This window comes from Astyanax mexicanus, chromosome 12 (genome assembly GCF_023375975.1).
Source record: "Astyanax mexicanus isolate ESR-SI-001 chromosome 12, AstMex3_surface, whole genome shotgun sequence".
NCBI lineage: Eukaryota > Metazoa > Chordata > Actinopteri > Characiformes > Acestrorhamphidae > Astyanax > Astyanax mexicanus.
Genome location: NC_064419.1, coordinates 46,831,923 through 46,848,165, shown reverse-complemented (window position 1 = coordinate 46,848,165; position 16,243 = coordinate 46,831,923). Strand labels below are relative to the sequence as shown.

The 16,243-nt window shown below is 37.7% G+C and overlaps 2 protein-coding genes across 4 annotated transcripts in view; both read left to right on the top strand.

Moving 5' to 3' along the window:
- ttc39a (tetratricopeptide repeat domain 39A) overlaps positions 1–5,132 on the top strand; it is a 58,362-nt gene extending 53,230 nt beyond the window's left edge. For both annotated transcript variants that reach the window (XM_049486055.1, XM_049486056.1), the window contains one exon: positions 445–5,132. In XM_049486055.1, coding sequence (XP_049342012.1) covers positions 445–562 — 118 coding nt within the window. In that variant the 3' untranslated portion in view covers positions 563–5,132. The remainder of the gene's footprint in view (positions 1–444) is intronic.
- A 1,618-nt stretch (positions 5,133–6,750) lies between these two features.
- rnf11b (ring finger protein 11b) overlaps positions 6,751–16,243 on the top strand; it is a 160,513-nt gene continuing 151,020 nt past the window's right edge. For both annotated transcript variants that reach the window (XR_007441436.1, XM_007231669.4), the window contains exon 1: positions 6,751–7,321. Coding sequence is in view for 1 of the 2 variants with exons in the window: in XM_007231669.4 (XP_007231731.1) it covers positions 7,199–7,321 (123 nt within the window). In the remaining variant the exon portion in view is untranslated. The remainder of the gene's footprint in view (positions 7,322–16,243) is intronic.

Sequence of the window (16,243 nt, the reverse complement as noted above, 5' to 3'; positions counted from 1 at the left end):
GTTGATTGACGATTATGGCTTACAGCCAATGAAAACCCCAAAAATTTGTGTCACAAAAAATGTGAATATTATATAAGGTCAGTTGGTACTTTTGGTACAGTGTGGGCAGTGTGCCAAGTCCTGCTGGAAAATGAAATCTGCATCTCAATAAAACTTGTCAGTAGCAGGGGGAAGCTGTAAGATATGAAGTGCTGTAAGATTTTGTGGGAAAACAAAACTGCACTGACTTTAGACTTGATAATAAAACACAGTGGATCAACACCAGCAGATGACAGACATGTCTCTCTAAACCATCACTGATCATCAGTACATTTTACATTTCATTAATATAAATTAAAACATGAAGAAACAACTTGGATGTGTTGTTTTGTTTACTGCATTGCAAAAGTATTGGATTGGGAATCAGTATCAGCAGATACTTAAAGTCAGCCCTCTGCTCTACAGGCAAAACTACAAGAACTACTCCATGGAGTCCCGCACGCATTTCCGGATCCAGGCAGCTCTGCATAAAGCCCGAGCCTCGGAGCAGAACGGCATGAACTGCTCGCCCTCCAGCCCCTAGCGGCCTGGGTCTCAGACTGGTCTGAGAGAGCACGGGGTTAACCCACGCCACACTCAGGCCTAACGAGGAGGAGACGGACCTCAGGAGGGCGGAGAACCAAACTAACACCACCAGAACTGCAGAGGGGAGCTGGACTGAGCTTCTGGCGAGGAATGAAAGAACCCTGGTTTCATTAGACACACATTCACTCATAACTCATAACTCACTCATACACCCAGGCACAGGGAAGCACAGGTGCATGCTCACACAGTCAGGAGGAGAAACCCAGTATCACCCAATACATCGTGCTGACGCAGAAACGTGTGTACTCTCTAAGCTTACAGCAGTGTCTTACTCTCTCTTACACACACTCTTACACACACTCACACACTCTTACACACAGTCACACACACATCAGCCGGGTATCTATAACTCCTTTCAGCAGCAGCTTAGTCATTCTTTGCCGTTTATGCCCTCTGACCTCATACACTGTGGCCAACAGCAGCAAACCGGCGATACTCCACCAACAACAACATTAAACATGTCGAAACCGTTTTAACCGTCATGCACAAGCTATTAGACGCCATTATTTCGCAAGCAGAAGCAAAGTGAAACAGGTCAAGAAGGCCAGAAGGTCATGCAATAAAAGTGCGTAAGGAAATGCCTGAGGCAATACTGGTTACATGCTGTTATACACTTATTGTCAAAAAAAAAAGTTGCAAAAAGGAAAGTAATCAATTGACCGACAGGAATGAAACTTGGTGGGTAGTCGTGCCAGACAGTAATTTAATGCTTCAACAAGTCCCGCTTTTGCTTTGATGTAGATCACCCTTGGTCTTTCATTGCAGGCACTTGACATGACAAGGAACATTTAAGGATTATATTTTACAAGTAGTAACTCCTAACATGATCAGGATGTATCATCAAGTATATTAAGGAAAACTGTTGTTGCTAAGTTGAAGCAACAACAGCTTCAGCCAGTATTTTCTTATTTGAACTGTGTGGATTTTAGCCCAGTCCCATTTCCACACCTCGGGTTGCCAGGTATAGAACACCTGTTCTGCTGACCAGGTAACCACTGAGCTTCAGTAAGGTTTGTTAATCATAGCTAGTTCATATACAGTTCTGGAAAAATGATGAGTTTCTTTGATTTCACCAAATTGAAAACCTCTGGAATATAATCAAGAGGAAGATGGATGATCACAAGCCATCAAACCACCAAACTGAACTGCTTGAATTTTTGCACCAGGAGTAAAGCAGCATAAAGTTATCCAAAAGCAGTGTGTAAGACTGGTGGAGGAGGACATGATGCCAAGATGCATGAAAAAAAACACCAAATATTGATTTCTGAACTCTTAAAACTTTATGAATATGAACTTGTTTTCTTTGCTCTGCATCTTTTGTGTTATTTCAGCCATTTCTCATTTACTCCAAATAAAAGCTCTAAATGAGAATATTTTTATTTGGAATTTGGGAGAAATGTTGTCTGTAGTTTATAGAATAAAACAACAATGTTCATTTTACTCAAACATAAACCTATAAATAGCAAAATCAGAGAAACTGACTCAGAAACTGAAGTGATCTCTTCATTTTTTCCAGAGCTGTATATGAATATACTTTCAGTAGCTTAGCAGAGATGGGCATTTTGCTTGTTCCTTTAATTCAGTCCTGCAATCAATTGCCCTAACTTTTCTGAATGCTCACACACACACACACACACACACACTCTAATTAAAAATGTGTAGGATGCTAATTGATGCCCTATCAACACTATTACAGCACTTACTACTTATTACTGTAAAATCAACAGGAACTGCTTAAATTTTAAAGCAGTATGAGATGGATTATTACTGGACACCATAAGGCATGTTACGTTAAACTATTAATATTAATAATTACTAAGAGTTTAGACCCTATATCAGTCAGATTTTTTTATATAATCATTTATTGCTCCTGGTAACAGTTGTTCCTTTACATTTTCCTTACAAACAGCATTGAAATCTTAACGCTTCCTTCTATGTACAGGTATTTTTGCAACTATTTCTTTGACGATAAGTGTATAAAAGTGTATAAAATCTCCCAATTCTCCCAGTGGCAGCTCTCAACCCTGATTAACTATGTAAATGATATACGGGGAGTTTGCTAGCCGTTCCTTCTTTCTACTATTTATTCTCTGTGACAGCCTCGTGAAATTGTCCCATTTTAAGTGGACAGCTGAATGTGTCTTTTAGAAAGGCAGTCTCCTTCATGTGGACTTGATCCAGATAGTACTTGAGCTCAAACAAACAAGTCTTTCAGATTGGAGCCGGGCAGGAGCCACGGCTGTCTGCTCCAGCCAGAGTGACGGATACACTGACAACCGCTATAGCCTTATATACTAAAACAAAGAGAAATAACACTAAAAAAAGACTTGAACTATTATTATTATTATTATTATAGTCATATTTTTTGTTGTTGGTAAATTGATGAATGTTACTTTTAATAGGGCGTTTAGAAGCCTTTAGAAGCCTTGAGCCTCGTATCAGGTGAAGACAATGATGATTTATGATCATTATAAGCCTCTTAAATACAGTAAATTCAGTTTCTGTGGGTTAGTTTACTGGACAGGGAATTAACCTAATCCAGGACTTTACAGCATTATATATGGAGATTCCCTATTGATATATATACTGTATGTGTCATTTCAGCTTTGCTAACACATTGCATTATATCATACATGTCCTGATAAAAAATATATATTTTTGGGATTCTCCTAATATTTGATAACAAAAATTATTCAGACAAAATGGGGAAAAAATAAGTGAAAGCCAAAAGACAAAATAAGTGATACCAGAGAATTGGTTTTAAGATATAGTGCCCTATCTTACACTCTGTGCAAGGTGCGTTGTGATGTTCATCGCTATCTTACACCATGCAAATAGTCTAATTTAACAGTCCTTCTGAATATATCTACACTGATGGGCGTGGTGGTCTGGAAATGAGGTGTGTTCAGGTAAATTTCTGGAGTTTTGCTTGTTTATCTTGGCAACAGAAAACACAGGTGCTCCACTGACTGATTAGATCCCTGACAACAGTCAACCATCAGATGTTCATTGCTATCTTGGCAACTCTAACATCAACAATAAACATAATAGTAAATAAAATAACATTACTGTTCCCGTAAATGAGCTGCTGGAGCTCCTTCACAGCGTCAACCAGCAGCTCAGTTTCCTCTGCTAGAAAGCATTGGATACTTCCAAATGCAAAGTCAAAGCTCACCTGGATCCTAAAGGTAATGGCAAGTGAGACACTGATTGGTTTATTTTACATTACACCCATGATTAATTAAGATAAATAGTACATTCCTATTGTGCGTTTTGAGCTGTGCAAGGTATACTTTTCCTGAGGTTACGATAGCAAAGACACACTGACATGCCCTTGATCAAGCTGTATGGTGCAAGGTTAATGTCTCCCCTATAGAGTGATAAAATCTATAGGTCCCATACTGTGCTTTTTTGGTATGTTAAAAATGTTCTTTGTTCAGTTCATATTTTAAACTGTAGTTTTGTCAAATATATTAAGAATATCTAGTTTATTCAATGATAAAAAGTGGCAAATTTAATTAAACTACAAAAAAATATATGTTTTTGCCAAATATTGCAGTTTGTAAAGTAATGTTTCTTTTCAGTGCATCCCTAGAAATTTGACATTGTTCTCATTTTGTTCAAGAAATATCAACAACAGGCAGATTATACATAATTTATTATATATTTTACATCCCTGCATTTATTTAAATATTGCATTGCATATTGCAGAACAATAAAATATTGCAATATCATTTTTTTGCCAATATCGTTAAGCTCTAACACTTAATCCCTTTCCTAGAAAAAAAAAACCCTACTATACCCTAAACCTAGTCATAGGCTATATTTTTCTTTGAATGGGAAATCTCCATTCAAAATGCTGTGTTGTCCAGGATTAGCCTTAATCCCCTCTGGGAAACTGATCCTAAATGTTTTATTTAGTAAACAGAATCAGTAATAAACAGTAAATCTCAGCAGATTTAGGCTTATCTGTAGCGTTTTTTGTTTACATTAGTTCATAACTGGTTAATATTTTCTTTTCCCCAAGTACTTTTCCATACTCTATCCTCTATAGAGCAATGCTAGCACTTTACTTTACAGCCTGCTACATCTTCTACAGTTGCACTACAGTTTGCACTACCAAAAAATGATCATTTTTGGTTATGTTTTGACTGACTGTTCTGCAACACGTGCATTGCTGTGTTATCAGGTTAACGAGTGTTAACGAGCTTTAGGGTAAAATACTTAGTTTTAATATGAAGGATTTCAATGGGTGTACATTCATTTTCTCAGAGGTGGTGGAAAAACGAATTTGTTGAAAAAAAATAATGATTAATAAAAGTGAATAAATGTATAAAGTATGAATAATTTTGAATAATGAGATCTATTTTTCCCTTATCTGAAATAAATTTCCAAAGGGCTGTACAGCCGGGACTCTTCTGTGGTGTGTGGATACTGTACAGACCAACATTCCTAAGGATTATGAATGTTTGTTTTGTAATTTAAGATTAAATGACATCATTACCTTCCACCTGATCTCTCTCTCTTCTTTTTGTTATGAAAGAGTTTGTGTTTTGCAACCTTCTGATTATCAGTGTAGCAGGTCTCTGTAGGCCTATAATAAGTTTTAAACTTTTCCAATTTAATCAAAATTTAGCTAGACCAATTGCCTTAACTGTATATCCCCTATCACTAGTGATGCCACAACACCAGGAGGTTGAAGACTAGCACACGCCTCCTCTGATACATGTGAAGTCAGACTCCGCCTCTTTTTGAACTGTAGCATTGCTGAGTAGGTTCTGATACATCAGCTCACAGATGCAGCCTTGTGCTGATCCACATCACCCTAGGAGTGATTACGTCCACAGGTGTATAAAAATAAAAATGAATAAATTCACTACTCACTACTAAATATTCCACAGCCAACTGTCAGTGATATTATAACACAGTGGAAGCAACTGGGAATGACATCAAAATCATAGGCCATTTCCAGTTTTCAACTTTGATAAGTGGGCAATATTTCATCTAAAATATATACACATATATTCCAGAGACTGTATTCATATACTGTGCTGTTTATGTCCACAGCATAGTTGTTTAAATATCATATATAAACATTGAATAACAGGCCATCATGATCAACCACATTTTCATCAAATTAAAGCATCTTTAGTTAAATCGTCCACCCTAATATTGCACTGCCCACACTGTTTGGCAGCATGCTTGTACAGGGTGGACAAGTAAATGCATGACAGAAAATAAAAAGTGATATAAAGTATAAAGTGATTAATCTGGCAAATATGATTTCTGTGTAGTCTGAGGTCTTATAAATGTAAAGGATATTGGCAAAGTCCTTATTAAAAAGTTTAGAGTGCCAGAAAACAAAGTATTTTATGGCACCCCTAAGGTAACATCATATTACAAAAACAATAAAGTGTGGCCATGAATTATTAAAGCATGGGAACGAGATAAGTAAGTCTTGGCCTTTTAAGTCGTCCCCCTTAATTATCTCATTCTCTCTAATTATCTCACAGTTTTAAAAAATGTCCCCAAACATTATTATATATATATTTTTTTTTTACATTATGTCACCTTAGGTGCTTTGTATGGCCCGCACCCCAGACACAGATTAGGATCTTGTTTCCACGTTCCTCGTAAAGAGGATATTTATCCCATCTCTCTTTACAGAAAGAGTTTCCAACAATATTTCTATTAGTTTAAGGTCAGGAATTTGACATTACCTTTATTCTTCTTGAACCATTCTTTGGTAGAATGACTGGTTCGCTTAGGTCATTGTCTTGCTGCATGACCCACCTTCTCGTGAGATTAAGTTCATGGATAGATGTCCTAAATTCTAATTTTTTTTTTTTTGAGTTCTGTGATATAATTCTGATTTCTTTTTTTTTTTTTTACTTGTTTCATTCGTTTTAAGACGTGGCCACGCATTATTATTATTATCCTTTTAAAAAAAATAAATAAATAAACATGATGTCACCTTAAAGCACTCCACAGTGTTTTGATGAGGGCCTGCCTGTCTGTGTTAAAGTTTTTACAGCTTTAAAAAGCTCGCTGTTGGAGGATTTCATTGGAGGAGGAGCGCCCACGCTGAAGAAGGACGCGCGTGATTGGCTGAGAGCTTGAGGGGCGGGACTTGCGGCGGCTGTCTGAAAGGCCAGATCGCCTATGAGTCGCCATTGAGGGAGAAAACAGTAGATATTGAGGAATTTGTCCGCCAGAACCGAGAAGAACGGCGTTAACACTCAGCAGCTGCTGTAGATAAAGCGCTGCGGGAGAACCGGCGGTGAGGTTAGGCTGGTGGGCTGAAGTCTGAAGGCTAAAGGCGGGTATTTAGAGGAGCCTGGCCGGGGTTGCTGCTGTCGCTGCTCTTTGTGTGGACATGGTTTGTTGTTGTTTTTGAGTGAAGGCTCTCCTGGCTCTGCTGGGACCCTCTGTATGGAGGAGAAAGTGGCAGGAGTCGGAGTTCAGGGAGTACAGTTACAGTAAACACGTATTTTAAGAGCAGGAGAGTCGGGAACGCAGCCTGAGCCCTTTTTAAAGGTCCAGAATCTGAAGATCGGGAGGAGAAAGGAAGGATATGGGCAACTGCCTGAAGTCCCCTACTTCTGATGATATCTCTCTGCTCCATGAATCGCAGTCAGACAGGGCTAGTTTTGGAGATGGCACTGATCCGGAGCAGGAACCGCCTCCACCTTACCAGGTAAGATCTTATATTTTTGGTAAATTAACGCTGTTAAACGTTATGAGACGATGTGCGCTAGTTAACGCACCCCTTTTGTTCCTTAGCTAACCTTAGGTTAGTTTACTAGCTAAGCTACGCAGCTCAAACCGATAGTAACTAGGTTAACAGTAGTAGTAGTAGTAGTAGCTAAGAAGCATTTTTGTGTAAATCATATAACTTAACTTATAACTGTATAAGGTTATTAAACATTGTGGGACGATTTGGGCTAGTTAACGTACCCCTTTTGTTCCTTAGCTAACCTTAGGTTGGTTAACGCTAGATTAACGTTAGTTAGCTAAGCTACTCAGCTCAAACTAGTAGATAGTAACTATGTTAACAGTTGTAGTAGTAGTAGTAGTAGTAGTAGTTTTGGTAGCTAGCTAGGTTAGCTAAGAAGCATTTTTGTGTAAATTATATAACAAATATTTTAAACAACACCTTTTTGTATAAAAGCTAGCTGTAGGTGGTTATTAAACATTGTGGGACGATTTGGGCTAGTTAACGCACCCCTGTTGTTCCTTAGCAAACCTTAGGTTAGTTTACTAGCTAAGCTACGCAGCTCAAACTGATAGTAACTATGTTAACAATAGTAGTAGTGGTGGCAGCTAGCTAGATGAACAGGTTAGCTAAGAAGCATTTTTGTGTAAATCAGATAACTTAACTTATATTTTAGACAACACCTTTTTGTTTTAAAGCTAACTGTATATGGTTAGTAAACATTGTGAGACGATTTGGGCTAGTTAATGCACCCCTTTTGTTCCTTAGCTAACTTTGGGTTAGTTAACGCTAGATTAACGTTAGTTAGCTAAGCTACTCAGCTCAAACTGATAGTAACTAGGTTAATAGCAGTAAATTAGTAGTTGCAGCCAGCTACATAAAGTAGCTTTATGAGACGATGTGCGGTAGTTAACGCACCCCTTTTTCCCCTTATCTAACCTTAGGGTAGTTAGCTCACCAACTGATAGGAATTAGGTTAATTAAGCTAACTAGCTAAGCTAGGTTAATAGTAGTAATAATGGCAGCTAGCTACTTTCGTGTCAATCATATATTTTAGAAAAAACACGATTTTTTTGTTTAAAAGCTAGTTTAATTAGATACCTAGCGAATTAGCTTGTTATTAAACAATGGGAGACGATGTACACTAGTTAGCGCACCCATTACTTCCTTAGCTAACCTCAGATTAAGGAGTTAGCTTAGCTGGTTAGCTCAAACGGATAGGAACTAGGTTAATTTACTTAACTAGCTTATCTAGGGTAATAGTACTAATAGTGGCAGCTAGATACTTTCGTGTCAATCATATATTTTAGAAAAAACACGCATTTTTTGTTTAAAAGCTAGTTTAATTAGATATCTAGCGAATTAGCTTGTTATTAAACAATGGGAGACGATGTACACTAGTTAGCGCACCCATTACTTCCTTAGCTAACCTCAGATTAAGGAGTTAGCTTAGCTGGTTAGCTCAAACGGATAGGAACTAGGTTAATTTACTTAACTAGTTTATCTAGGGTAATAGTACTAATAGTGGCAGCTAGATACTTTCGTGTCAATCATATATTTTAGAAAAAACACGCATTTTTTGTTTAAAAGCTAGTTTAATTAGATATCTAGCGAATTAGCTTGTTATTAAACAATGGGAGACGATGTACACTAGTTAGCGCACCCATTACTTCCTTAGCTAACCTCAGATTAAGGAGTTAGCTTAGCTGGTTAGCTCAAACGGATAGGAGCTAGGTTAATTTACTTAACTAGCTTATCTAGGTTAATAGTAGTAATAGTGGCAGCTAGGTTAGCTAAGAAGTATTTACATTTACATTTTTGTTTAAAAGCTAGTTATAGGTGGTCATTAAACATTGTGAGACGGTTTGAGCTAGTTAACTCACAACTTTTGTTCCATAGCTAACCTTAGGTTAGTTAGCTAGCTTAGCTAGTAGCTAGCAAACTGATAGAAGCTAGGTTACTTTAGCTAACTAGCTTAGCTAGGTTAATAGTAGTAGTAGTAGTAGTAGTGACGGATGTCTAGCTAAATTAGCTAGGTTAGCTAAGAATTATTTTATCACGCTGTTCTCATTTGCCATTTAATAATATATACATTTACTGGAGACAGATTAAATCAGACCAGTATAATAATTTTTTTCTTTAATTCTGGATATATGGAGTGCATTAATAGTATCATGACATGAAAATGAAATTGGTCATTGGCAGTCAAGTGTGTTTACTATGTGTGACGTCACCAGAGCACCGCCATGTTTGAGGTATAGTTACTGTGAGTTGTACAGTGAAACTACTAGAAACCAACTTACTTTTATAATCTTTGGAAAATTTGAAGCAATAGAACAAGGAAATTGCTCCTCCATAAGAGCTGAGCGAGAATGCCAGTGACTCTACTTTAGATTAAGTACCATCTGTTAATAACACTGAAATATATTTCCTGATTACACAACAAGCTGGAATGCTATTTTTGCTGCATCCAGCCTCTTTACTTTACCTGGGTATTACAGGTTCTAGGCTTTAAAACTCACATATTTTTATTTATTGAGTGCTGAAGCACCAAAACACAGTCCGACTGTCCTAACAGTTGAGTCAGGGACCGGGTCCGAGCCGAGTCCGAGTCAAGGCCGAGACATATAATAACCGAGTCAAGACAGGACTTTTAGTAGCTGAGTTTGAGTCAAGACCAAGACTTTTAGTACCCAAGACTTTTAGTAACCTTGTCCGAATCAAGACCAAGACTTTTAATAGCCGAGTCCAAGTCAAGACCAAGATTTTAGTAGCTGAGTCCGAGTCAAGACAAGACTTTCAGTAGCCGAGTTCGAGTCAAGACCCAAGACTTTTAGTAGCTGAATTTAATTTAAAACCATGACTTTTACATTTTTTTCCTTCATATAAAAATAAAAAGATAAGAAGTATATCTTAACCAAAAGGCAAATTATTGTACTTTAATCTTATTATACACAATATATTGTCATAATATAGCATGTATGTAATTATATTTTGATCAATAACATTATAGCAATAATACAATTAACTAATAATACAGCTAACAAATTAGTTTTATATTGCAATTTTAGTTGAACTAAAGCAATAATAGGCGGTAAAGATGGCTGTTTCCCAAAAACTTTGCATCAGACTCATTTGACTCGGTTGGTATCGACAACAATTTTCCATATTCCAAGACCCATTTCAAATGAAGTAAAGTTCGAGACCACTCAATTATGGTCTTGAGACTGGACTTGAGTAATGCAACACTAGCATTTTGTGTTTTGTCGTATTACCAAGGATATTGTGATTATATTTTTAGGGCCATATTGCCAACCCCTAACTTAAACTGTGCATCATATTCGTCAGACTCGGCCAGTATCGACAACAATTTTCCAGATTCCCAAGACCCATTCTGAATGAGGTCAATTTCAAGAAAGCTTAATTATGGTCTTGAGACTGGACTTAAGTACTACCACACTAAGTACTAACGCATGTTGTTTAAATCTCATCAGGAAACAATCCAGACTTTAGTAATAACAAGAGTCTACTTCTCCACTTTCACTTTTACCCAGCTGTTTACTCACTGTTTCCCAGCTCAGCTCCTCGAGCCTCTAGTCTTTTGCTTGTCTCTGTTTGGGTGGGTGGGTCTTTTTCTGGACTGGGCCCGTTTTTGCTTAGCAGCAGCAGAAATCCCCTCAGCTGCTCTGCACTGCTGTGGAGCTCTGAAGTCTCTGGGGTTTGAGATCAGACAGCAGAGTGAAACTGGGGACCAGACAACATAGACGCTTTCATATTTCTATTTATTTTATATATTTCTGGCTCCCTCTCAGAGACAGGGGCTGTCTGTTCGTGCGGTGTCCTGACAGCCGTGCGTGCGGCCGGCCGGGGCTATTGTTGGCTGGCCGTTTGGGGGTGTTTGGACTGTGTGTATGGAGCAGACAAAGAGCGAGCCTGGGCCAACTTTAGAACCCAAATCATTTTCTCAATCTCAGCGCATTCCTGCACCGCCTGCCAAGAATTCTCTCTCCCCTCTCTCGCAGTCTGGCTGTCTCTGTAGAGAGAGAGAGAGGTACTTACTGTTCTCGGCTACTTCAGTGGAAGTCTCTCAACTTTCCAGTGAAATTCCTTAGAACATTTTTAGATGTTAAGGTGAATTTCCCTCTTCTTTTCAGCTTAATCTTTTGTCTGGCGTATCTAGAAAACCATCTAAACACTTAAAAAAACATTGTACATATATTTATTTATTGTTCCCAGGTATTAAAGGGGAACTCTGGTGTAAAGTGGCCTTGGGGTATATTAGTAGAATAGAGTAGTAGAATAGGCCAACATTCTCCAATACAGCACTTTAAGCCAACGCTCCCAACAGGCTTACAATGCTTACAGTGATGGGGGCATAGCATAACCCATGCAAAGAAATGGCTATTTTTACACCATTAACAACAAGCTTAAAGTATGATGAGGTATTGTTACAGTATTTTTGCTAATTTTTTTTGTTTTCTAACAAAATCAGGGTACATTACTGTTTAGAAAATAGACAAGCATTTAGAGTTTTTTTTTTTGTGTTTCTGTTAAATATTTGAAACTCGTGTTTATATTAAATAAAACATTTTTATTAGTTAGCAGTAGTATTTTCTTAAACTTAATTTTTAAAATATATATGTTTTTTCGTATCTAGAGCTGGGTATCGAAATTAGCTAGGTACCAAAAAGGCACAGACCAAAATGTCTTGGTACTAGGGGTGGGTGATATGGCTCTAAAATAATATCACGATATTTCATGGTATTTTCACAATTACGATACTTTTGACGATATGACAAAACTTTTTAAAAATGATTTAGAATGTTATTATTGCATGCAATATTATATGGCTAACTGAGATATGGCACGATAATTCAGGGTTTAATATTGTTCACGATATTCAAAATATTTTGGCGATATTATCATGTATGATATGATATGGCACACCCCTACTTGGTACTACTGAATACTGAAAGGTAAAAAAAAAAATAGTTTTTATTACTTAGCATGAAACGTGCATAAACAGGCCAAACGCAGAGAGTGCACGAAACAAAATAAAAAAAATATATATATTATTTATTATAATTTAATACAGTAAAAAGCTCTAGTCTGCCAGACCTAAACCACACTATAACATTTTTTGTCCCCTCACAATAATACAGAATTTATTGACAGTTCTTGACACCACTTATGTATACTACACATACAACTACAGCTAATTTTTTTTAGTCTAATGCTGATATTTCTTAAAAATAATTCTTAAAAACTTAAATGCGTTCAGCAGTACGCTTCGTGGTGACAGTATGAGAATGAGATTGCTCGTGTCGGCTGTTAAATAAATATGCTTTGTGAGACTAATTATCGCTTTTTGTATTTTTTTAAAAAAGGTATCCAAAAAAATGACTGAATTTGGTAAAGATTACTAAACAAAGTATCATACCGGTACCTGTATCGAAATTTTTTAACCGATACCCAGCCCTAGTCGTATCGCCAAGAATATTGCTGTCACAAATCTATTCTAAAATATTGTGATACTATTTCAGGGCCATATTGAGTTAAGTCTTCTAGTGTGATGTTTGTGTGCTGGCACTTTGTCTGGGATGTCCTAGGGATTGTGCTCTGTGATTGGCCTGTTTGTAATGTGTTGTATATTTGGAGGTAGTTGATGGAGAACCTGTGTGATAATCTCCAGGTTGTTTATCAGTCTCTGGTTTGCTGGCGTGTCTCGGGCCAGGTCAGGTCAGCAGGGCAGGAAGGAGTCTGTGTGTATTTTGTAGTCGATTTCTTATCAGAGCTGTCATGCTTCCTGTATGGTGTTGTCTGCTGTGTTTGCAGTGTGAACAGTGTTGTAATAAGCTCAGTCTGCTGCACGCTCTGTCTGCTTTACACCAGCCCTGCCTGAAGCCTCTGATAAAATGTGATAAAAGTGCTGGATGATATAACCAGAATTGACCAAAAATCACAATTTTTTTTTTTTATTGTTTTATGAACAATATAAAATCTACCACCTGTATCGATTATACGTTTTACATTTAATAGCTGAAATGTTGCTCTGTAATAATGCTTGTACTGGGCCCAGCTGCTTTTAAACTGGAATTGTGGGTAACGTATTTTTCATATATTTTTTAATATATTATATACCATATTATAAGGCAGAACTATCAATGCACGATTTTTTATTCAGCAGGTCTCGCCACTGCGTAGTGGGGTGGGTGGGCGAAAGCTTACTAAGTTAAGTAAAGCTAAGCTAAGTTAACAAAACTGTTATAAAAAAACACTTCCTTTTAAAGTCAAACAAGCTCTGGATGCTAATGTACACAGATTTCTCTTCTAAAAAACTGTTTATTTTGGCGAGTTAAGTGCTTTTTTTTTTATTAACAGTAAGATTAGAATCCCGAATTTCTCCAGCACTAAGGCTGGAGCATTAGCATTAGCAACTAACCACTCCAGCAGTGCTAGCTGGGGTTAGGAGCAGAGTACAGTCCGATAATACTCTCCTCTTAATGGGAAAATAGCGAGCATAGGTTAGAAGGTAATTGTAATGTTGCTCCAGCAGTGCTAGCCGGGGTTAGGAGCAGGCTACAGGCTGAAAATACTCCCCTTTGCAAGGAGAAATAGTGAGTGTGGTTACAGGGTAATGCTAATGCTGCTCCAGCAGTGCTAGCAGGGGTTAGGAGCAGCCTACAGGCTGAGAAATACTCACTTCTGAACAGGGAAGTAGTGGGCGTGGTTAGTGGGTGATGCTAATGCTGCTCCAGCAGTGCTAGCCGGGGTTAGGAGCAGCCTACAGGCTAAGAAATACTCTCCTCTTAACAAGGAAGTAGTGAGCGTGGTTAGTGGGTAATGCTAATTCTGCTCCAGCAGTGCTAGCCTGGGTTAGAAGCAGCCTACAGGCTCAGAAATACTCACCTCTGAACAGGGAAGTAGTGAGCGTGGTTAGTAGGCAATGCTAATGCTGCTCCAGCAGTGCTAGCCGGGGTTAGGAGCAGGCTACAGGCTGAAAACACTCCCCTTTGCAAGGAGAAATAGTGAGTGCGGTTACAGGGTAATGCTAATGCTGCTCCAGCAGTACTAGCCGGGGTTAGGAGCAGGCTACAGGCTGAAAATACTCCCCTCTGAACGGGGAAATAGTGGTTAGCTGCTAATGCTAATGCTACTTCAGTCCAGGTGCTGGAAAACTAAACTGAAAATCCTACTTTATCAGAGTTTCTTTACTGCTCCTTAATACCTGACTTGAAGATTTCATATATAAGATTGATGATTTTTGGGAAAATTAAAGGATTTTAAGTGCATCTTATATTGCAAAAAATATGTTTGCTGAAAAACTTATTAAAGGCAAGTTAAAGGCTCACATGAATGCTTTTTAGATTTAATAAAAATGCAGGATTGTCACAAAAAACAGTTGTGTGGATGATGTATTATCCCATAAATAATCGTAATTAACAATATAATGCTGCTTCTGATTTAACAAAAAATATATATTAAAACAACAGGGCTTTTAATTTGAAACAGCGACTCATTGGCTCACACACTCTTTTTAAGGACCATGTGCATACAGGATCACAACTACCGTTTCCCCATCAAGGATTGTTATTTCAACAGAGGAGCTAAGCCACCTGTTTCACAACAGTGTTTAGCAGAACATTGACCAGAGCATCATGCTGCTTCACCAGCTTCACTCATGATGTTAGAAACAAAAACAACAGGAAAACAAATCACAAAAATCAATAAATAAGGAACTTATCTCACCAGATCACATCACACCATCATTTTCCACATTTTAACTGTATTTAGAGTATTTCACAATTGGCTTTAACACACACCAGCATATGTTCATCATCACATGACACACACGACCGTTTCCAGACCTTCCACCTCCCAGCAACAATGTTTTAGTAGTTTTTATAGCATTGTAGTAATTGAACTCCTTTATTATTAAAGGTGGCACTAAGAATCAACTAATTAAGGTGGAATAGAAGAAAAAGGAGTGAGCTTGTAGTTTTGTGTGACCTTAAATGGTGCAGCAGTTTTGTCCAGGCAGTTGTACCTGCTTCAGTGTTTAAGATTAAAATGTCAAATGAACAGGTAAATGTGTGTATGTATATAGTGGCAGCTTTTAAGGTAGAACTAACCTGATTGTGTACATAGTAGCATTTAAGGTGGATTATTTAAAAAAATTAGCTTCTGTGCATATATCTTCAGTTTTTAATATGTGTGTGTGTGTGTGTGTGTGTATATAGTGGCTGCTTTTACGGTGAAACTAGTTTGATTGTGTAAATAGTGGCAGCTTTTAAGGTGGAAATAATGTGACACTGTGAATATAATGGAATATAAAGGTGGAACTAGTGTAATTGTGTGTAGATATAGTGGCAACTTTTAAGGTGGAGCTAATGTGATGCTGTGAACATATAGTGGAATCTTTTAAGGTGGAACTAGTGTGATTGCCGGCAGCTATTTAAGTGGAACTAATGTGATTCTGTGAATATAGCTTCAGTTTTTAATATTGTGTGTGTGTGTGTGTGTGTGTGAGTGTGTATATATATATAGTGGCAGCTTTAACAGTGAAACTAGTTTGATTGTGTAAATAGTGGCAGCTTTTAAGGGGGAACTAATGTGACACTGTGAATATAATGGTCAATTTAAAGGTGGAACTAGCGTAATTGTGCGTAGATATAGTGGCAACTTTTAAGGTGGAGCTAATGTGATGCTGTGAACATATAGTGGAAACTTTTAAGGTGGAACTAGTGTGATTGTGTGATTGCTGGCAGCTATTTAAGTGGAACTAATGTGATTCTGTGAATATAGCTTCAGTTTTGAAGGTGGAACTATCCTGATTGTGTGTGAATATAGTGGCAGCATTTAAGATAGAACTAGCGTAATTGTGTGTGTGTGTGTGTGTGTGTG